Below are 23,497 nucleotides of genomic sequence, written 5' to 3' on the forward strand. Positions count from 1 at the left end.
AAAAAAAAAAAGTGGGACTTTGGAGAGAGACAATGGTAATGAGGAGTCCCAAGACTTACCATATGTTGAACCATGTGATTCCTCCTTCCCTACCCTCTCAAGAAAACCTACAATATAGAGCTATATCACTTTTCAAGTAATTTCTGGGCCAGAGTTGTGTCCTTCATGGACATAATACTTTGCTGGAATGGATCTTAAGGTACAGAGACAACTAGCTTTTTTGGGATTATAATAGGATCGGAACAGTGGAGGGTTTTTTTGGCTTGTTTCAGTTAAACAAGAAGAGGTGGGTAAACCAAAAAGGCATCAAACAACTGAAATAGTAGTAAACTTTTTTAACTAAAAATTTAGAGAAAGGTATGAATTCAGAAGAGTGAAAGATGTCAAATGAGTGAAGATAAAATAAGGCAAACCAATTTCAGGCCTGAGAAATAAAATGTAGAGAACAAAATAATTAACCAGAAAATTCATATATGTATAAAGTGACATTCAAAACCCAGGCCAAAATAATTTCTAGGGTGCCTGGGTGGCTAAGTTGGTTAAGTATCCATCTCTTAATTTCAGCTTAGGTAATGATTTCATGGTTCATGGAATTGAGCCCCATGTCAGGCTCTGTGCTAACAGCTCAGAGCCTGCTTGGAATTCTCTCTCTCGCTCTCTCTGCCCTTCCCCTGCTCACACTCTCTCAAAAATAAACACTATATATATATATATATATACATATATATATATATATATATATAATTTTCACTAGAATTCTGTGAGACGTTAAAGTAAACAAACTTGACAATATAAAATAATAGTACTGGCATACTGGCATCAAAGGTATTTGATAAAAGATGTTTAAAAAGAATTCTGGACTATCATGCTGTAATCATTTTTGGAAATGAGAAATCGGAGAAGAGCTCGGGATGTGGCATTAAATGTGAAAGGTGGAGTGAACATAATGCACTGGTCACAGAAATGATATCAGACAAGGTACTACAGATTCCATCAAAGAAGTAGTAAAATTGGTTGTATTTTTATCTATCCTTTCTAGAACTACCTTATAAGCTCTTATATAAGAGACTGTAAAGATACTTTTATATTCTGCCTCAAGCACAGAGTTTTATCTATAACTGGTGCTTAATAAACATTAGGCAGTGGGGGACAGGTAGGCAGGCATGCAAATATGGCAGTGGAATACACTATAGATTGAGATGGAAAAGTTCGTCAAAACAAGGTAGGATACCAAATTACATTGCTAGATTTCAAATAGATTGACAGAATGAGATAAAAATGTGCTAGGATGATCCAGTACATACAACAAATAATTGCTTCTACACAGTAAAATGAAATAAGCTTGACTAAGAACCAAATAATGGATAAAGACTACTAGGAGGTGCATGAATTCTGTATATGAAATATTGCCTAGTGATCACAACATACTTAAATTTAAGATCCTAATAACAAAAAAAGACCAAAAAAAGTCCATTCTTGGGTTGATTTTTGGAAATACAGATGTTGCCTAGGGGAAAAAAAAAGCTTATAGGGGTAACTAAAATGAAGAGTTCATTTAAAAATGAAGGTTATTTTATATGATAATGCTAAAAACCTAGAAGTAAAAAATTTGCCTCAAAAATCAGAGTTATTGGTTAACTGACCAAATTAAAGAGAACAGAGAACCCATCAAAAAGGAAAGAAATCTTTTAAAAATGGAAAGTTTGTCCAAATGTATTAAACAGGGCTGCCCAAGTATGTAAGTATAAATAAAAATTAAGCAATCCAAAGGAAAACTGAAGGAGTCACATCTGAGGGACCTCAAAGTCAATGCTAAGTGACTTCACTTTTATAGAAGGAACGCAGTGGAATCAGTGGAATAGTCATTATAGTATAAAAGGCAACTGAAAGAAGACCAGAGAGACTCAATAAACCCCTTCACCTACAGAAGAAGACTGTAAGATTTCTGAACCATAATTCATTTTCATAGCAGATAGGTTAAGACTATATAGATTACAGTAGTATAATGTCAAGTTCACAGAATGTTCTAATCCAAGTTGATAAAATTAATATAACTAGATCTTAGGCAGCATTCACCTAATAATTATATAGAAACTCAAAGTCATAACTGAGAAAATATTAGATGAAGTAGATACAAATGGTCTCATGCAGTATTTAACTGTGGATAGAGGCAGATAGAAGAGAGGTCTTGAAAGGAAGAATAAAGAGAAGAAATATGGATTGTGAAAGCATAAATCATAAATAACATAGCAGACAAAACAAAATAAATCAACAAAGGCTTAATTAAGCCTAGGTTAAAATACAGGATTAAAGGAGATACTACCAAATAATGACGTGTGAAAGTGCCTGACTCTGCTGGAAGAGAATAAGGCAACATAATCAGCTTTCTGCATCTTTCTCTTGAGCCTAGACATCTTAAATGTGGCTTTGTTCCTATCAGTTGCTATAATGATACATAGGGGAAAAAAAAAAAAACATTGAAAATGTGTAAGATTCTAAAAAGTCAATTTTTAACATATCTAAACCCCTTAGTGCTAAGGGGTGGCTGTATTACCAGAAGGAGCTGAACAGGTGGCAACTAGAAAAAGCAGTGGTTTTAGGACAAGTAACAGTAAGTAGTGAATGTATAAAGCTCTGCCTAAGAGATTGTAAAATAGGTGCTAGAAGAACAAACCCATGATGGACAGCCCAATAACAAGTTATCAAGATAAGAGATTCTCAACTTTGGGTTCTTAAAAGCAACAGACAGGAATGTTATAAAGAATTGATAATAGAGGAGAAATTTAGGGAAAGACAATATAAAGAACCAGATATTTGGTAGAAAATAGATTACTTTCACTACTTTTCTAGAGCAGCAAGAGAACAGTCTTAACAGATCATTCATCATTGCTAAATTCCAAAACAGGATGCTCTATATCCCATTAGCAAGGCATTCTTTTTTGGTGATAGTACAAAGACACCCCTATTTCCTATTGAATTACGTCAGTCATTTCCTGCATTATCTGCCTAATCTATGTGCTAATGCTGATTTGGTTAAAAGGTCTGAAGTTTTACACATGGAACATTTGCTACTCTGGGAAACCAAGCGCTTTGAGGTCTACTGAAATTTTTCCTTCTCCAATTTAATGTTTTTAAACATTAAACATTTCTTCTTGATTTTTTCCCTTAATATTGTTGTTCTAAAAATTCTTAAGATAACAGAAACAAAATTTCACCTTAAGGTAAAATTTTCACAGTTATTAAAAAAATTCATAATCTACAATAAAGCCAACTCACCAACTGGTTGAGTGATGGTATTCTGTAGGCTGGGAATTACCACAGAGTAGGTAGATGAGCGATAAGGATATATTGTTGTAGGATTTGTAGACACGATATTCTGTGTGGTACCAGAAAATACATTGGAAACACTTAAAGGGAAGCGTTTTCGCTTCCCTGGACGAGGTTGATAAACCCAACCTATAGAAGAAGATAAGCAATTTTTAATTTGAACATATAGGCCCTATTTAGCCTTTAGATAGTTTTTTTCACAATAAAATATCCAAAATACTTCTAAATTTAAAAAAATAAGTTATTGTCTAAAGTGTCTTTTCCAGCTTTATTAGGCTATTTCTGTGCATTTTAATATCCAGATAGCTCTTAACTAGTGGTCGGTGTTATAACCCACAATTCAGAGTGAGGTCAAATGTCTTATATCCAAAGACACATATTGATTCCATAGTAAAATCAACATTAAAGACATTGGGTTTGAATCTCAAGGCTTTTCCTTTACCTGTAAGGTAAGATATTATTCATCTCCTGTTTCCTTTCTGTGAGATCTAATTGTCTGTATCTTACAATGAAACGGTCACTAACGACCAGTCATTTTTATGCCTAGTTGGAAGAGTCACTCTCCTAAACTTGGCAGTCTTAAGTCCACAGACAACCCAATTTCCTTCCAAAGTCAGAAAAGTGGAGTTATAACAGTTTGCAGCCACTGAATAACCAGGGGTTATCACTCCGACCACCTACCCCCACATCCAGAACCTTTCTGCTAATATTTTAGAAAAAAATAACTCCTCTCCCATCATGCATGATCATGTTGGCCATACACTTTGCCTTTACCCAAGCTTAATCTAAATGTCCTACAGCTGGAGGATAAATCAGAATTCCTTTAAAACTACATCATGATGAGGATAAATTTATCAGTCAGAAGGCACAACTATGTTCTGGTAACTATGTAACATTAAAATGGAGCATGGTGTCAATTCCTGCACTCTCATTAAGTGTATGATGCATATTTGTTTCTGTTGCTGTGATTTTAACTCTTCATTTTCTATTTGCAAAGTTATAGTCTAGAAGTCTGGAGTTTTACCTTCATTAAGTTCATTTCTATATATTTAATCAAAACCACACTAAAATTGTTACATCGCCAGGTTTGTTATTAGTTGGCAAGTATGAGACCAGACGCTCTATTTGGTTCTATTTAAGAAAACTTATGCCCAGTATCGATTCAATCATTACTACGGTATTAGCCATTATTCTCTTAATTGTACATATTGGATTAGAAAAATATGCATTTTTGTCTTTTCATCTCAACCTAACCTTACCTAAATAAATTTAAAAGAAACTAAAAAGAGGTTTTGTTCATTTCATTGGATTACCAGGAAATTCCTCTCTGTGTTTTTCTTTAATCTTTTGTGCTTCATCATAATAGGGTTTCTTTTGTTCTTCGCTAAGTTTGTTCCATTCTAACCCAAGCTGGACACTGATTTCTGCGTTGTTGGCTGCTGGGTTAGCTTTGGCTAGTGCTGGCCGGTGAATCCTTGCCCAAACCATAAATGCATTCATGGGTCGCTTCACATGACCATTTCTGTCCTTACTGAAGGGAGTATCTGGTATTCCTACATGACAAAAATTAAAAACTAAATTAATGTGCTACATACACACATACATACACACAATGTTAAAGTGAAGTGCACGTTCATCTATATTTATTTTTAAATATCTGGAAAAAATATACACTTCAATATAGTCAAAGAACTGCCAGTATTCCAGAATGCCTCATAACGCCTCAACTCAGCATTCTAAACTATAGCTTAGAATGACTCTTCTTTTCTTCAAAAAGGATACTATTGTTGAAGTTATTGTAAGAGTAATAATGTTGAAAATATAGTAAACTCCTGGCTCATTACCTCTTTGAGCTTTAGTAATACCTCTACCAATAATTATCATATAGTTTCTTTCCCATTAAAAATATTCTATTACTGGGGGATGAGAACTAGGACTTATTCATGACTATAATCCTAGCATTAGCTAAGTGTTCCCTAAATGTTTAAAGAAATTCATTTACATGGCCCTGTAGTGTCCATTCAAGCAAAAATATAATATAATACTATATTTCATTATGAAGGAGAAGCTCTTGCCAAGGCAGGTAATCGACACTGATCCTATGTCCTGGGAGAAAAATGAAAGAAAAATAACGAAAGTGACCAAATGAAATTACAATAAAAGGTGGTAGCTAAATTCACATCTCTTACCTAAGTCATCAAAAACAGCTTTCAACAAACTTCCTATATTGTTTCTCTTTAGTTACTTGATACATAAAATGGTTTAAAACACACAAATAAGTATTATAAAGAAAGGTCTCCCTTTCTCTCCTTTAGAAAATGAAGTTTATAAAAGCAAGAGGGTGAGATAAAGGATCATTAAGAAAAATAAGAAAATAAATATGAAAGTTAATGAAAATATGAACTGATGATTGATATGATTTCCCATGATACTGATTGGCATAATACTGTCTGAATTAAATTTTAAAATAAGAATTTTCTAACTATATGTTTGTAAGTAACGGATAGAAATATGTTCGTAGTTGTTACTGCTGTTAACTATAGTCATTTCTTTGAAAACAATTTCTAGCTTATTCTACTGTATTTTCATTTTCTATGTCTATAAATCCTTAGCATTTAGAATACTAAACTGTTACATTTAATCATATACTACTTTTCTCTTAGAAAAATGTTTACTATTCATTTTTAAAGAAGACAAATCACCCCCAAATCCAGAATAAACTTTCCTGCTGGATTATAACCATTTTTTCATTAAACACCATTTAAAATTTTCTTCTTGATACACGTAAAAATATTAAGCTACTAAATACGGTAGTTTAAGTGCAGCATAACTGAGGGCTGAGGTAACTGTGATATCTAGTGAGAATATTTCTATTTTGTGTATAAACACTAGTCACTTCTAAATCTCATCATTCACTGGGTCTTAAAATAGATTTAAAAAAAAATGTTTGGGAATCTTGGAACATGTTAGTGTATTTTACTGGTATATGTACAAGTCAATCGGAAGTGATACCTGTGCAGACTTTGCCCTGTAATGAATCAGTTCCATGATTTTATTTTTCTAGTTTAGGCTTCTGAAAGCTGACATGTCAGCTATGGGGCAACACAGACGAAGTTTGAAAAACAGATTCCCCTGTCGTCTAATACCTGCATCTGAGGGAAGCACGGTGAGCGGGACATCTTTAGTTTCAATTTTTACAGAAGGCTCCAGTAAAGATTGCATTTTAATAGGCACTGGTGTCAAGGGGACCTTGGTCAACCGTATCAACTCTGAAGGTGGAGGTCCCTGAAACTGGATCCGGGCCCCAGGGGGGACTGTGTGTAGAGTCAAAGGGATCCTGAGGTCTTGCTGGTGTGGCCCAAAGGCACTGGATGGCTGGCCCAGGATGACCTCCTTGCTGCCATGGATCAGGCCATTGGATGCGGGCTCAGTGCCCAGCCTGCAGTCCTCGCGGAGTCTCTCGTGTTCCTCCGTTTTGATGATGCCTTCTCTGATGGCCACCAGGTTTTTACCTTCCCCACCTTTCGCTGCATCCCTCATGACCTCCTTCGCTTCCAATCTGCCCTTCTTCTCGCCCCCGCGGCGGCAGTCGAGGGTTGGCCCGGGGCCTTCCACCTTGGCCTCCCTGGAGGCCCTATGGCCGGCCTCCACAGGCCTTCGAGTCCCCGCCGACGGATCCAAGCCCGGCCCTGGCTCCTGCTTCTCGGCCTTGACTTGCAGCGCCCGGGGCTGCACCGGGTGCAGCTCGGGTCTGCAGGGGGCGCCGTCGGACGCGGGCGACGGCGGTGGCAGCAGCAGCAGCTCGGGCCTCAGCTGCAGCAGCCTCGCTGGCGAGGGTGAAGCAACGACGCCTTCTTCCAGGGCCTGAGGCAGTGGTGGCCCTGGTGGCAGCAGCAACACCTGTTCCGACTTGACCTGCAGCAGTCTCCGTGCCGCGGGCTGTACACTCGACGCCTGGGCTTCCCCACACGACGAGGCCACGGTCGTAATGGCGGCCGCGCACGGGGTGGGCGGCGACGCAGGGAGATCCGCGCCTGCAGCCCTAAAAGAGGTGCCCTCCACCGGCAGCTGAGGCGGAGCAGGACGGAGCGGGCGCGGCGGGGTCGCCCGCGGCAGTTGGCGCAACTGAAGCGGCGGCTCTGGCCTGGCTCTCTCCATGGGCGGAGGGGGGGAACGACGCCCCGGCCTGGTCCCAACCCGGATTGTGAGCTCAGCCGTTTGTTGGCGACCTTCCCCTTTCCCCTTTCGGTTAAGACCCTTCCAAGGCACTTACTACCCAGAACCCTACGCGGTTCAAAACGCGGCCCTTCGTCTTGGCCTCGCCCAACCACAAGAGTCCCGGTACCCCCGGCCCTCCAATCACAGGCGCATTCTCCGGCCCCTCCCGTCCACCGCTCTCTCCTCGTGCTGAGCCCTAGAATCACCCGCGATGGCAGGGGCTGTGGCACGTGCTGCCCATTTTCCCCCTCTGACTTTGCCTCTCTTCCGGAATTCTCTCCTGGCCGTTGTCCTTAGTTACCCCTCCCCCGCCTGGAGAGCCCGACAATGGTGTTGCCCAGGGAACGGTGCGGTTCTACGCCACTGACCTCCAGGGGATAAAGTCGAGTGAGTCTCTTACGCGGGATGGGGAGCTGGGCCTTGTACTTGCCGGCTGACGTGCCAGAATACATGTAAGTCCCGTGCATCACGGGGGGCCCTTCAGATCTCTGCCAAGGGGAAAGGGGGAGGATTTTGCAACCCTCCTTTTTGTACAATAACTTTCAGTTGATCGCCAGGTTCTTTGGGCCCTACTGGCAAAATACATCCCAAATTTACCCATTTTTGGGGGCTTCCACTGCCATTACTCTATTCCAAGCTTCCATAATCTTCCACCTGGATACTGCTGTGTAAATAGTCTCCATTTTGCATCCTTGTTACACTATATTACAGATGCCAGAGATCTTTTTAGAAGTGCAAATCTAGTACTGTCACACCCTACGCTCCTAAATATTCCCATGGCTCTCCATTGATCTCATGATAAAGGTCTAATGTACTTGCAAAGCTTGTAAAGCTCCAAATACCTTGGGCTCTGTTGGTTCCAGCTACACTGTCCTCTCATCATTTTATCTTAAGGGACTTTGAAAATGCCCCAAAGCTGTTTCTCTCTTATGTCTCCTTACCTCCTCCCTGCTCATTTTTCAAATTGTAGCTCAACTGTCACTTCCTCAGAGAAGTCTTACCAGATTCTGAAAATCAGGGCAAATTTCCTTTATGTACTCATGTCTATCACTTAAAACTCTTACCACAATTTGTAATTATGTATTTCTTTATATTATTTACTGACTCTACTCCTTGACTGCAACCTCCTTGAGGACAGTGTTTTGCTCATCATTGAATCCTCGATGCTGTTCATAGAGCCTGGCTTATAGTAGGCATTCAAGAAATTCTTGTTAGATAAATAAAGACTGCCTATCGTCTACTAATAACAGTAATTACTATCTATATTTAGGGTTTACTCTTGTGCCAGGCACTCTCCAAGTCCTTTCTATGACTATGCCTCTCCTTTTATTAGGACTGTGTTTATTTTCATCATGGAGGAAAAAGGAAATTGCTACATTTCTAAATGATGTCCTAAGATCTATAGATTTATCTTGAAGCAGATGATTTTTGTAACCAAAACAAGTTATCTCTACAAGAAGACCTGCCCCAATTCTCTAATCCCCTGTTGTCAAATGTGGCAAAGAGGAGTTCTTATCTGGAAGGTAGACAAGGGCAGTGGTTCTCAAACTTTATTATCTTGGAACACTTTACACCCACAAAAATGATTGAAGATTCCAAAGTGCTTTTATTTATCAATATTTGTGGTTTTATCTATCAATATTTGCCATATTATAAATAAAAACTAAGGACATTTAAAAAAATTAGTTCTCAGGGCACCTGGGTGGCTCAGTCGGTTAAGTGCCCAACTTTGGCTAGGGTCATGATCTCACTGTTTGTGAGTTCGAGCCCTGCATCAGGCTCTGTGCTGATAGTGCACACAATTTTCTGATTCTCTGTGTCTCTCTCTCTGCTCTCCCTCCCTTGCTCGTGCTCTGTCTCTCTCGCTCTCAAAAATAAACACTAAAAAAATAAATAAAAAATAAAAATATTCTCAATTCATTCAAAATATCAATAATAAACTGATTACATGTTAACACATCACATTTTTATGCTAAAACCCTGTTTTCCCAAAAATTAAAAGAGTGGCACTGTAAATCTAATGTCTGGCTTAATTTAAAAAAAAAAAAAAAAAGGTTGGATTCTCATGTGTTTCAGGCAGTGTGTTATGATCCACATGTCATATAGAATGCTTCATTCTGCATTCATGAGAGAATGAAGTGAAAAAGGCAAATATTGTCTTAGAATAATTATGATTGGATGCCTGTCATCCAAACAGTGGCTCAGTCAGTTAAGCGTCCAACTTCAGCTCAGGTCATGATCTCACAGTTCATGAGTTTGAGCCCCGCAGCAGACTCTGCTGTCAGCACAGAGCCTGCTTTGGATCCTCTGTCTCCCTCTCTCTATGCCTCTCTCTCTCTCTCTCTCTCTCAAAAATAAACATTAAAATTTTTTTTAAAGAATTATGAAAATAGTATTAACCTAGCAGACTTTCAGAAGGAGTTGGTTCCTGAACTGCATTTTGAGAACCGCTGAACTGGGGTTTAAATATAAGAGCCAAACATGTGTACAAAGAATGTTGAAAGAGGCATAGAAATAAATCAAGTTAATTGATTTTGTTCAGGATTAGTTCATTTTCCAATCTGAATTAGAAATTTAAAAAGTGATATGACAATCTTCTGTAACAGCAATGCAAATCGTATATGGGGAGTATATTTTAATCAGAAAGCAATATTTTTTTAAACAAAAAATAGCTTCATTAAGGTTTGATTTCTGTATCATAAGCTTACAATTAAGTGTACAATTTGTTTTTTTTGTTTTTTTTTTAATTTTTTTTTCAACATTTATTTTATTTTTGGGACAGAGAGAGACAGAGCATGAACGGGGGAGGGGCAGAGAGAGAGGGAGACACAGAATCGGAAACAGGCTCCAGGCTCTGAGCTGTCAGCCCAGAGCCCGACGCGGGGCTCGAACTCACGGACCACGAGATCATGACCTGGCTGAAGTCGGACGCTTAACCGACTGCGCCACCCAGGCGCCCCTAAGTGTACAATTTGATCAGTTTCAATGAATTGATAAAGTTGTGTAAGCATAAATACAATCTAGTTTGAGAACACTTCTATCAACTCAAGAAAGTTCTGAAATGAAACCCAAAAAACTCTTCTTGTTGCCAGTTGTAGTAAAAACTCTGCCCCACCTCCAACCCCAGGTGCTTTCTGTCTCTGTAATTTTCCCTTTCCTAGAAATTTCATATAAATAGAATCATATCATATGTAAGCTTATCTGTTTGTCTTCTTTAACATAGCATAATGTTTTTGAAGTTCATCCAAGCTGAATGTATTAGTGGTTCATTTTTTTTGTTTGTTTTTGCAGAGTAGTATTCTATTATACGGAAATACCAAATTGTCTTTAGATATTTTGTTGTAAGATGTCTGTCACTCATCTTGCTTATCCATTCAATAGCTGATTGGTATTTGATTATTTCTAGGTTTTTGGTGCTGTGAATATGATGTCCATTCATATACAAATATTTGTGGCATCTAGGAACAGACTTGCTAGGTTATACGGTAAGTATAAACTTTTACAAAACTGCCAAACTGATTTGCAAAATGAATGTACCACTTTAAATTTGCACTCACAGCATGAGGGTCTCACTTTCTCTGCCTCTTCTCCAACATGTGGTATCATAAGTCATTTAAATTTTAGCCACTCTAGTGGGTATGTTATAGTAAATAATTGTGATTTAAAATTACATTTTCACAATAAATAATGACACTGTTTAGTTGGTATTCTATACATCTTCATTGCCTAGTGTCTATTAAAGTGTTTTTGTCCATTTTTTTATATTCGGCTGTTTTCTTAATGTTTAGGGATTAAAAAAATTTTTTTAATGTTTATTTATTTTTGAGAAAGAGGGAGAGAGAGTGTGGCAGGGGGAGAGGCAGAGAGAAAGGGAAACACAAAATCTGAAGCAGGCTCCAGGCTCTGAGCTGTCGGCACAGAGCCCACTGTGGAGCTTAAATTCACAAACTGCAAGATCATGACCTAAGCCAATGTCCGACACTGACTGAGTCACCCAGGAGTCCCTAGGGATTTTTTTTTTTTTTTAGGGATTCTTAATATATTCTGGATACAGAGTCTTTATTAGATATATGTTTGTAAATATTTTCTTCCACTCTGTGGCTTCTTTTCATTCTTCTTATTTTTCATTCTTTTTTTTAATGTTTATTTACTTTTGAGAAAGAGAGAGAGAGCACGAGCGGCAGGGGGTCAGAGGGAGAGGGAGAGAGAGAATCCTAACCAGGCTCTGCACTGTCAGTGCAGAGCCTGATGCAGGGCTTTAACTACAAACCGTGAGATCATGACCTGAGCTGAAATCAAGAGTCAGATGCTTAACCAACTGAGCCACCCAGGCACCCCATTTTTTCATTCTTAATGATGTCTTTTGAATAGTAAAAGTTTAACTTTGATGGAGTCTAACTATCAATATGCCTTTAATCATATCTAAGAAATCTTTGCCTAAACCAAAGTTAAAAAGGTTTTTCTGTCATGTTTTTCTCTAGAAGTATTATGCCACACTGTCTTAATCATTACAGTTTTATGGTAAATCTTGAAATTAAGTCAAATAAGTCCTCAAACTTAATTCTTTTCAAAAACCATATTAACTATTTTTGGTCTTTTGGATTTCCATATGGATTTTAACATTAGCTTATCAATTTTCACCACACACACACACACACACACAGCCTGTCGCATTGAATCTCTGCAATTCACTTGCAGAGAAAAATAGATATCTTAACAATATTGAATTTTCCAATTTGCAGACTTGGGACATATCTCCATTTATTTTGGTCTTAAATTTTTCTTTTTTTTTTCTTTTTTTTTTAAATTTTTCTTTACAGTGTCTTGTAACTTTCAGTCTACAGTTCTGCACTTCTTTTGTTAAAATCCCTGAATACTTTTTAAACTGTTGTTAATATAATTATTTTCTTAATTTCATTTCTAGTTGATTGTATATTGATATTATATTCATATTTTCTTGCCTGTTGCACAGGCTAGAAGCTACAGTCCAGGGTTAAATAGAAGTGGCAAGAGTGGACATCCTTGCTTTGTACCCAATATTGGGGGAAGCATTGTCTTTCATCTTGAAGCATGATGTTAGTTGTAGGTTTTATGTAGCTGCTTTTTATCAAATTAAAGAAGTTATGTTTTATTCCTAGTTTGTTGAGAGCTTTATCATGGATGTTTGTTGGATTTTATCAAATGCATTTTCTATATCTATTGAGATGATCATATTGTTTACTCCTTTATTCCAGAGTCAGCAACATTTTCCAGAAAGGACCATAAAGTAAGTATTTTTGGTGTTGTGAGCTGTATGATCTCGGTGGCAATCAATCAACTCTGCTCTTGTAGCATGAAAGCAATTATAGGCAACATGTAAATGAATGGGAATAATTATGTTTCAACAAAACTTTATTTACAGAAAAAAAGACACCAGATTTGGTCTGCAGGCTGTAGTTTGCTGGCTCCTGCTTTATTCTGCTAATATATGCATTACATTAAGTGCTATTCAAATGTTAAGCTAATCTGGGTAAACCTTACTTGGTCATAATGTATAATACTTTTTATACCTTACTGGATCTTTTAAGAGGTTTAACATTTATATTCATGAAGGGTATTGGTCTGTAGTTTAGTAACTCAATTAAGTAATGTAATGTCTTTGCTTGATATTGGTCCATTCAGATTCTATATTTCATCTTGAGTCAATTTGTCATTTCTGTCTGCAAATTTGCTCATTTCAACTAAGGTGTCAAATTATTGAAATAAAGTTGTTTATAATTTATAATATTACATTGTAATATTTTTATTTCTATAGGGTTCAGAATGTTTCTCTTTCATTCCTAATTTTGGTAATTTGTATCTCTTCTCTTTTTTTGTAGTCATTTTACTAAAATTTTATCAATTCCATAGATCTTTTCAAAAAACTGTCAGTTTCATTGATTTTGTCTATTGTTTTGCTGGTTTTTGAAAAATTGATTTCTGCTATTGTCTTTATTATTTCCTTCATTCTACTTACATTGGGTTTGATTTGCTCTTCCTTTATAATTTCTTAAGTTGAAAGCTTAGTTAATTTTTTTAGGTTATTTTAAAGCTCATTTCCTTCCTAATATAAGCATTTAAGGCTATAAATTTCCCTCTGTGTACTGCTTTACCCGTGTTCCATTAGTTTTGCTATGTCCCGATTTTTTGTTCATGCAGTAGAGATATTTTCCAATTTCTCTTGTGATTTCTTCTTTGATCCATGAGTTATTTAGAAGCATATTGTTTAATTTCAAACTACATAAAGATCTCCCAGATTTCCTTCTGTTATTGGCTTCTAATTTAATTCCATTATGGCCAAAGAACGTATTTTGTATGAGTTCAGTCCTTATAAATGTATTGTGATTTGTTCTTCACCTAGCATGTGATATATTCTAGAGAATCTTTCATGTGTACTTGAAAAGAATGTATATTCTATTGTTGCTGGGTGGAGTGTTCTAGTTGTTTAATAGTATTGCTCAAGTATTCTATATCCTTTCTTATTTACTGTCTAGTTGTATTATGAATTAGTATTGTCAGTGAGAGAGAAATATTGAAATATCCAACTATAATTCCTGAATAGTCTGCTTCTCCTTTCAAAGTTATCAATTTTTGCTTTACATATTTCAGGGTTCTCTTGCTAGGTGCTATTTGGAATTGCTGTATCTTTTTGATTAATTGACCCTGTTATCATTATGAAATATTCTTCTCTGTCTCTAGCGATTTTCTTATTTTTTAAAAATTCTTTAAATTTATTTATTTAATTTAAATAATTAATGGGGGAGGGGCAGAGAGAGAATCCTTAAGCAGGGTTTTCACTGACAGTGTGGAGCCGACATGGGGCTCGGACCCACAAACCATGAAATCATGACGTGAGCTGAAACCAAAAGTCAGATGCTTAACTGAATGAGCCACCCAGATGCCCCTCTAGTGATTTTCTTAAAGTCTATTTTAATATAGCCTCTCCAGCTTTCTTATGGTTAGTGTTTGTTTCCTATACCTTTTCCCATACTATCGCTTTCAATCTGTTTTATTTTTTTATGGTCTCATCCTTTAGTTAAATAACTTTTTCTTTACCTTAAAGGAATATATTATGGAATGCTACATCTTGGGACAAGGAAACATGTATTTGAAATTCAGTAGTTGAGCCAGTTTGTCCTCCTTATAGTTTCAATGAACTTACATTTAATGAATTGTATTACATTTCATAAAATGTAGTCTCAACATATTTTTGAATATGTATTTATCTGAGCACTTATACACTTAGAGAAGTTTATCTGAAGTCATACTTTTTATTTAAATTTTTAAATTTAATTGTCTTTATTTTAGAGAAAGAGAAAGAGTGCATGTGTGATCTGGGGAGGGACGGGGGAGACAGAAAGAGAGAGAGAGAGAGAGAGAGAGAGAGAGAATACCAAGCAGGCTCCATGCTCAGCAGGGAGCCTGAGGCAGGGCTTTATGCCATGACTCTGAGATCATGACCTGAGCTGAAATCAAGAGTCACGCACTCAACTGACTGAGCCACCAAGGTTCCCCTGAAATCATGCTTACTTAAAATAGAGATTATTTGATTTTATTATTTTATTTTTTATGTATTATTTTAAAATTACTGTTATTTTTAAATTCCAGTGTAGTTAATATACAGTGCTATATTACTTTCAGGTGTACAGTGTAGTGACTCAATAATTCCATACATCACCCAGTGCTTATCACGAGAAGTGTACTCTTTAATCCTGACCATCTGTTTAACCCATCCCCTCACCCACCTCCCCTCTGGTAACCATCAGTTTGTTCTCTATAATTAAGAGTCTGTTTCTTGTTTTGTCTCTATTTCTTTCTTTTTTTTCTCTTTGCTCATTTGTTTTGTTTCTTAAACTCCACATATGAGTGAAATCATAGGGTATTTATCTTTTTTACCTAGCATTATGCTCTGTAGCTCCATTCATGTCATTAAAAATGGCAAGATTTCATTCTTTTCTATGGAAGAATAATATTCCATTATGTGTGTGTACACACACACACACACACACACACACACACACACACACCACCTTTTTGTTTCATCTGTTGATGGTTAAGGGCTGCTTCCATAATATGGCTATTGTAAATAAATCTGTAGGAAACATAAGGGTGGATATATCCCTTTGAATTCATGTTTGTTGTTGTTGTTGTTTTGTTGTTGTTGTTGTTGTTGTTAGGTAAATACCTAGTAGTGCAATTACTGGATGGTAGGGTAGTTCTGTTTTTAACTTGTTGAGGAACCTCCATACTGTTTTCCACAGTGTTTGCACCAGTTTGCATTCCCACCAGTAATGTAAAAGACTTCCTTTTTCTCACATCCTTGCCAACACTTGTTTCTTGTGTTTTTTTATTTTAGTCATTCTGACAGGTGTGAGATGATATTCCATTGTAATTTTGAATTGTATTCACCTGATGAGGAGTGGTGTTGAACATCTTTTCATGTGTCTGTTGACCTTCTCTATGTCTTCTTTTTAAAAAGAATTTTTAATGTTTTTTATGTCTATTTATTTTTGAAAGAGAGGACAGAGACAGAGTGTGAGTGGGCCAGGGGCAGAGAGAGAGGGAGACACAGAATCCAAAGCAGGCTCCAGACTCCAAGCTGTCAGCACAGAGCCCAGTGCAGGGCTCAAACTCACAAACTATGAGATCATGACCTGAGCCAAAGTTAGACGCTCAACCAACTGAGCCATCCAGGTGCCCCTGTTGGCCTTCTCTATGTCTACGTTGGAGAAATGTCCTGTATTGAACTGATTTTCCCACAGAGCCTCCAGAAAGAATCAATCTGCCTCCATCTTGATTTCAAAGTGCTAGTCTCCAGAACCATGAGAGAAAAAATTTCCACGGTTTTAAGCCACCCAGTTTGCAGTACTTTGTTAAAACAGCCTTGGAAACTAATACATTTCCATTTCTTTTCTCTTTTCATAAGAGAGAATATGCAGCAGAACGTTTTGAGCTCTGTTCTTTTCTGTGGTTGCTACCAGTCACTGACTAAAAGCCTAGAGGAGAGTTTCCATTCACTGATTGATTAACTTGTTCATTCAGCAAATATTTAATGAACCCCTAAAATGTGCTAAGCTCTGCACTAGGTACTGGGAACATAACAGAAGATAAAACAAATGATTTCTCTTCTCTTATACAGCTTATCTTTTTTTTAATTTTTTAAAAAATTTTAAATTATTTATTATTAAGAGACAGAGAGAGACAGAGCATGAGCATGGGAAGGGCAGAGAGAGGAGAAGACACAGAATCCAAAGCAGGCTCCAGGCTCTGAGCTCTCAGCACAGAGTCCGACGTGGGGCTCGAACTCACAGACCGCGAGATCATGACCTGAGCCGAAGTCAGACGCTTAACCGACTGAGCCACCCAGGCGCCCCTTTGCAGCTTATCTTTTTAACAGAAAATTTAAATTAATAACAACACTGTCTAAGGTCACAAAAATGTCCTAAGAAGATTACTTAAAATGGATCCACTAGACCGGTATTATAGACTGAATGTTTGTGACTCCCAAAATTCAAATGCTGAAGCCCTAACTTCTAGTGTGGCTGTATTGGAGATAGGGTCTCTACAGAAGTAAATAAATTTAAATGAGGTCATAAGGTTGGGACTATGATCCAATAGGATTAGTGTCTTTATGAGAAGAGAAGCCAGAGAGCTCTCTTCTCTTGCCCACCCTCTTTGAGAACACACCTAGGAAAGGCCATATGAGAACATAGCAAGAAGGTAGTTATCTATAAGCCAGAAAGAGAGCTCTCACCAAGAATGAACCCTGCCAGAACTTGATCTAGGACTTCTAACCTCCAGAACTGTGAGAAAATAAATGTCTGTTTTTTAAGCTACCCAGCCTGTGTTTTTTGTTATGGCAGCCCAAGCAGTTAATACAAACAGGAACGAAATATCCATAGTAACTGGTGAGAAAGGGCTACCTTTTTATCCTTACAAAATTGTGAAATGAATTTGATTAAACTTACATTTAAAAAATTTTAGAATTTTTTAAGGTTTAGAATTGCCACCACATGCTAATTCTTAGAACAAATACAGAATGAACCAAGTACTAATTGTTTATGGGGGGAGACGGACATTTTTTTTTCTTTTTGGACTTTCAGTACAGATAGTTGAGTTCATTATTCTCTGTAGTTCCAGCAGAGTATTAACTTTGCTATGGGCAAGTCCCTGTGTAAATTTCCTATTGCTGTTGGAGCCATAAATTTAATGACTTAAAGCAACACAAATTTATTACTTTATCGTTCTGGAGGTCAGAAATTTGAAGTAGGTCACATGGGACAAAAACTAAGTCAGTAAGGCTGCTTTCCTTCTGGAGGCTCTAGGGAAGAATCTGTTTCTTGATTTGCCCACATTTCTTGGCTCATGGACCTCTTCCGTCTTCAAAGCCAGCAAATGCATCACTCTGACCTTCCATGCCCCCTGCCTTCCATCATTACATCATCTTCTCTGGCTCATTTATCTTCCTTTGCTATCTTTTAAGTATCCTTATGATTACATTGGGCTCACCCAGATAATCTACGATAATATCCCTGTTTTTAAATCGTTAACTTAGTCATATCTGCAAAGTTCCTTTTGCCATATAAGGTAACATAATTATATGTTCCTAGGATGATAGTACATGGATGTCTTTAGAGGGGCATTAGTCTGTCTACTGAAGTCCCTATTCCTGTTTTATTTTATTATTTTATGACACTTCTTTATTCACCATTTTCTATTCCCGTTCCAATTCTGTTTTCCCTCACCCCCACCCCCCAGGCACCCACTTTAATGTAGTTAGTGTATCTTTGGTTATATATGTATCATTGAGTGATATACAGTGTTTGGTGGATACATGTATTTGTTTTTTAATTTACACATATCATCTTAGATACAGACTCAATTTGTTTCTTTTTTTCATTTAGCATAATTTTTAAAATTTCTTCTGGGTTATCTGTATTTTTTCCAGTGGATGTGTTTACTGATTTTTTAGCTTATTTTTTAAGTGTACAACTTAGTAGTTTTTAGTACGTTTTTAATATGTTCAGTACGTGTTTTTTAGTATGCAGCAATCACCACTATTTGATTCTGGCATATTTTCATTATCCCAAAAGGAAACCTCAAACCCATTAGTAGTTACTCCCCATTTTTCCTTTCCCCAGCTCCTGGAAACTACTGATCTACTTTCTACCCTTGTGAAGCAGAAAAATCTGTAGAAATATCTGTCCATGCCATATAGGTACATCTGGTTCTGAGCTCCTGAATTCTGGATTCTGTCAAGCACTTGTTACCTCTGCATTGCTCTACTGATGGACTCCTAGGGTGCCTCCGGCAAGTTCCCACCACAAGCAGTGTTGTCATGGACATGCCCCCATAAACCTGTACAACATCTTCTGTGCAGACACATCCAAGAGTGGGATTTCTGGGTTCTAGGAATGCACACACACCACTTCACTAATGAACAGATTGCTCTCTCAGGTGTCTGTTTGACTTCAAACTCATAACAGTGGCACACACGAGGATTTCCTGTTTTCTACTTTTTTACCAACTCTTGGTTTTATTCAACAAATTTTGCCAATCTTATTGGAGTATAGAAGTATCTTATTGTTTTGATTTGCACTTCTCTGATCATTAGAAAGGCTGAGCATCTCATCATAAGCTTACTAGTCTTTTGGCCTTCTCAATTAATAACTATGCATATTCAAATCATTTATCATTTTATTATTTTTATTTATTTATTTATTTATTTTTTATTTATATATGAAATTTATTGTCAAATTGGTTTCCATACAACACCCAGTGCTCATCCCAAAAGGTGCCCTCCTCAATACCCGTCACCCACCCTCTCCTCCCTCCCACCCCCCATCAACCCTCAGTTTGCTCTCAGTTCTCAACAGTCTCTTATGCTTTGGCTCTCTCCCACTCTAACCTCTTTTTTTTTTTTTTTTCCTTCCCCTCCCCCATGGGTTCCTGTTAAGTTTCTCAGGATCCACATAAGAGTGAAACCATATGGTATCTGTCTTTCTCTGTATGGCTTATTTCACTTAGCATCACACTCTCCAGTTCCATCCACGTTGCTACAAAAGGCCATATTTCATTTTTTCTCATTGCCACGTAGTATTCCATAGTGTATATAAACCACAATTTCTTTATCCATTCATCAGTTGATGGACATTTATCATTTTATTATTGTTCCCTGCTTTTTCCATGTTGATCCACAGGAGTCCCTTATTTATTATTGATCTTCACACATTGCAAATATCTTCTTGTGTGTGACCCATCTGTTCATTTATCTCTGATATCCTCTGTTGAACAGGAATCCTTAATTTAATGCAGTTGCATCCATCATTTTTTTACCCTATAATTTGTGCTTTTAGAGTCTTGTTTAAGAAATATTTTCTTGGGGAAACTGGGTTGCTCATTTGGTTGAGTGTCTGACTCTTGATTTTGGCCCAGGTCATGTTCCCAGGGTCGTGGGATTGAGCCCTGCATTGGATTCCATGCTGAGCGTGGAGTCTGCTTGGGATTCTCTCCCTCCCTTTGCCCCTCTGCCCCACTCACACACTATCTCCCTTTCTCTAGAAATAAAGGAAAGGAAAGGGAAGGGAAAGGGGAAGAGGAAAGGAAAAGGACAAAGAAAAGGAAAAGGAAATGAAAATATTTTCCCACCTCAAGTTTCTCCAAAGAATTCTTTTATATTTTCTTCCATTAAGTTCTATAGTCTTACCTTTCATATTTAGGTCTTTATTGTGTGTGATTTTCCTTTGTATGTGATGTAAAATAAGGACTGGAGTTCACTTCATATTTAATTATCCTAACTCCATCTAACAATCTATGTTTTGTCTGCTACTGAAGCCTGCCTCCATGTACCAAGTAGCCCTATGAAGAGCCCACGTGGGGAGGACTGCCACTTCCCACCAACAGCCACATAAGAAAATTATGTTGGAAGCAGATAATTTGGTCCCACTCAAGCCTCCAGATGACTACACACCCAGCTGGCATGTTAATTGCAACCTTGTGAAAGACCCTGAGCCAAAACCACCCAGCTAGGCTACTCCTGAATTCCAGACTTACAGAAACCATGTGAGACAATACATACTTATTATTGTTTTAAGCCACTAAGTTTTAGGATAATTTGTTACATAAGAAAGGATTAGTAACATAATTTTTGTCCTGAATAAAGAGCGAAAAGCGAGGCTCCTTGGTCTCTATCACATGGTATCCTATAGTTTCTATTTTATTACTATCAGAAGAATCAAAATTCTAGCTTTTCAATTTTTTCATTCCCTGAAATAAGAATGGAAGATAATTAATAAAAGAGAAAGATGGAAAGAGAAATAAAGGTAGCTGGTAAAGGAACAAATATTTGAGGTCCCTCACAGTGTACATACTGTGTCCTTTATTATCTTATTTGGTCAGCTGGCAAAAATGTGGTTCTTGCATTTTTATTATCTTGGACCTCCTACCACATAAAATCACTATTGGCCAAAGCAAAGAGGCCCAAGCACTGTTGGTTTTGACTTGACTAGAGGCAGAGGTCATAGAAAGAAATGAGGCAGAATTGGAAAATACTGTGAAGGAGATGTACATGTTCAGTGTAATTTTTTCTAATATTCTTTAAGGTCTGTTATCTCTGATATTCTGAGATCCTGGTTCTTTGTCTGGTACACTTCCATCTACCCTTCAAGACTCAGCTGAAATGTACAATTCCTTAAAAAAGCTATCTCTAGATCTCATAGGCAGAATAAAATATTTTTTTAATCTATTCTTTCACAGCACTTTCTATATACCTCTGTTTTGGCATTCATATTAGAAAAAGGATATGGTAAACACTATCGATTGCCTACTTTTCCACCATTCTCCCTTTTTCCTTACTAACAAAACCCTGCTTTTGTTTAGAAGACACTGTCCCAAGTACTGTTCCCTTACTTGAGCTTGGTATAGAGGTAAGCACGTGACCCAGGTTCTCCACTGAGACATAAGGAGCAGTCTATTGGATGCTTCTGAGGAAAACCGTTTTCCCTAGTAGAAAAGAGAGCAGATGTACAGAGAAAGTTTTTTTGTGTTCATCACTTCCTTTCCACTTTAGATGTTATAGTGTGAGAACATGATGTCTGGTACTATGGCAGCCATTTTGTGAACATGAGGAGAGATCTCTCTGATATGGTGTGGACAGTAAAGCAAAAGTATTAAAAGTGTTCCAATCCCGATGGCATCATTGAGCCACTGCTTGGGCCCTGGAACTGCCAAACTCAATTTCCCTATAGGATATAAGTAAATTTTTGTATTGTTTAAGCTTCTATTATTCAGGCTCCTAGTTATTTGCAACAAGAAGCATCCAAATTGATAGAAGGAATGAAAATAGCATTTGTTAAACATTTGTAGTATACTTTAATTTTTTGTTAACATGTTTTTCTCCTGAAATTGTTAGTGTAGGGACCTTTTCTTAATTTCTAGCAACTTCTACAGTGTCTGTAGAATGACTGCTTAAGAAGTATTGTGCAATGAATAAATAAATTAATAAGTAATTGAATGGATAAATTTATAAACCAATGTTATGATGTTATTAGGAGGCATTGTAGAAAAATTGGTTAAGAACATAAACTCTGGCATTACATTTCTGGCTTTCCATCCTGGCTATGCCATTTACTAGCTATGTGATTTGGGCAAATAATTTAATCTCTATAAGGCTATAAAATGGGGGATAAACAACAATATATACCTAAGAGAACTGTTTGGAGTATATTATTAAATGCTCTATGTAAAGGGCTCAATAAATAATCTGGCATCTAGTAAACATTTTAACCATTACTATTGGAGGAAAACAGAGAAGAGCCAACGATGATTCCCAATTTTGGATTCTAAGCCTGTTGACTGGGAAAATGAAGATAAATCTGGCCCAAATTCAGTGTGGAAATGGAAAAGATGATGTTCATCTTCAAACATGTATAAAACAAAGCCTAAATATAGTTCAGGAGTGAAGATACTTTGGTTATATTTATATAGAGAGTTACTCTGATCCTAATTTGTATTGCAGTTACTCATCCTAAAAATCTATAATTGTACTTTTAAATGTAGTAATTTAAAGAGGAAGGTAACTTCCAGACTGCATCTAAGATGAGTCAAAGGGGGAAATAATTTGTGAGATTTTGCCTAAGAACATGTTCTTAAGTAGTGATCTTCATAAACAAAATATCACAGAGAGAAAAGATTTCCTTAAATGGTATAAATGCATGCAGTGTCAGTGATGCAGTGTGGTTCAGTCTCTGAAATCCTTTGAATTCTCTTCTCAATGTTATGTTTCTCCACAGAAACAGAGGCAAGCTATGTCAGAAATATTTAGAGGTGAAATTCTGTGTATGAGTGTTCTAGGAACCACTTTTGATCCCCAATTAGCCAGAACCAGTAATAAAAATTAAGCATAGGTAGTAGTATTTTTTATGCAGGTTTTTTTTTTCCTTTGTTAAAATGAAAAAGAAGATCTCATTGAACTCAGATTAGGAAATAATCCTTCCTAAGCAAATTACTTACTGGATTTTCTTTTACCTTTAATTTCCATCACTTAAGAATGAGTAACAGTGTAAGCTATATAGAAAGTCAGTTCACATTCCAGATTCCACTTTTAGATAGGCATGAAGATTTCAAATTCCTTTCTTCAGTAAAGCAGCCCAGTCACTGGAAAAAAATAAATTGAAATATATCTGCCTGTATCAACTCACTACCAACTTATGGCCCATTCAGGGCCAAATCGTTATGGAACATTCAAGATGCAGCCCTATAAATAACTCCTAGTTATATGGTGGAATTTATACTTCATTGAACATGATTCTGTCTCCGTATCAATAATAATATCTGTAATTATTTCAAGATATCTTAATGCCTTGGCTTTTCTAAAAAGGATTAAAAATCTTTGTGATTTAGGACCTCAGAACATTTTATGGATGCCAAATTCTTT

The 23,497-nt window shown here is 37.0% G+C and overlaps 2 protein-coding genes across 3 annotated transcripts in view; one reads left to right on the forward strand and one right to left on the reverse strand.

The window, feature by feature from the left end:
• The window catches only part of SOX30 (SRY-box transcription factor 30), a 36,042-nt gene extending 28,147 nt beyond the window's left edge, over positions 1-7,895 (reverse strand). Inside the window, exons 1-3 of one of the 2 annotated variants that reach the window (XM_040443297.1) lie at positions 6,474-7,879; positions 4,641-4,880; positions 3,277-3,456 (exon numbers count right to left, since the gene is read on the reverse strand). In XM_040443297.1, coding sequence (XP_040299231.1) covers positions 3,277-3,456; positions 4,641-4,880; positions 6,474-7,485 — 1,432 coding nt within the window. In that variant the 5' untranslated portion in view covers positions 7,486-7,879. Of the gene's footprint in view, positions 1-3,276; positions 3,457-4,640; positions 4,881-6,473 lie in introns of both variants that reach the window. The other variant, XM_040443306.1, reaches the window with a different exon arrangement.
• A 3,056-nt stretch (positions 7,896-10,951) lies between these two features.
• THG1L (tRNA-histidine guanylyltransferase 1 like) overlaps positions 10,952-23,497 on the forward strand; it is a 35,453-nt gene continuing 22,907 nt past the window's right edge. Inside the window, exons 1-2 of the mRNA XM_040443331.1 lie at positions 10,952-11,030; positions 12,780-12,811. The gene's annotated coding sequence lies outside the window, so the exon portion shown is untranslated. The remainder of the gene's footprint in view (positions 11,031-12,779; positions 12,812-23,497) is intronic.

The sequence above is a fragment of the Herpailurus yagouaroundi genome, unplaced genomic scaffold (assembly GCF_014898765.1).
Source record: "Herpailurus yagouaroundi ecotype Mexico unplaced genomic scaffold, PumYag 29, whole genome shotgun sequence".
NCBI classification, from domain to species: Eukaryota; Metazoa; Chordata; class Mammalia; order Carnivora; family Felidae; genus Herpailurus; species Herpailurus yagouaroundi.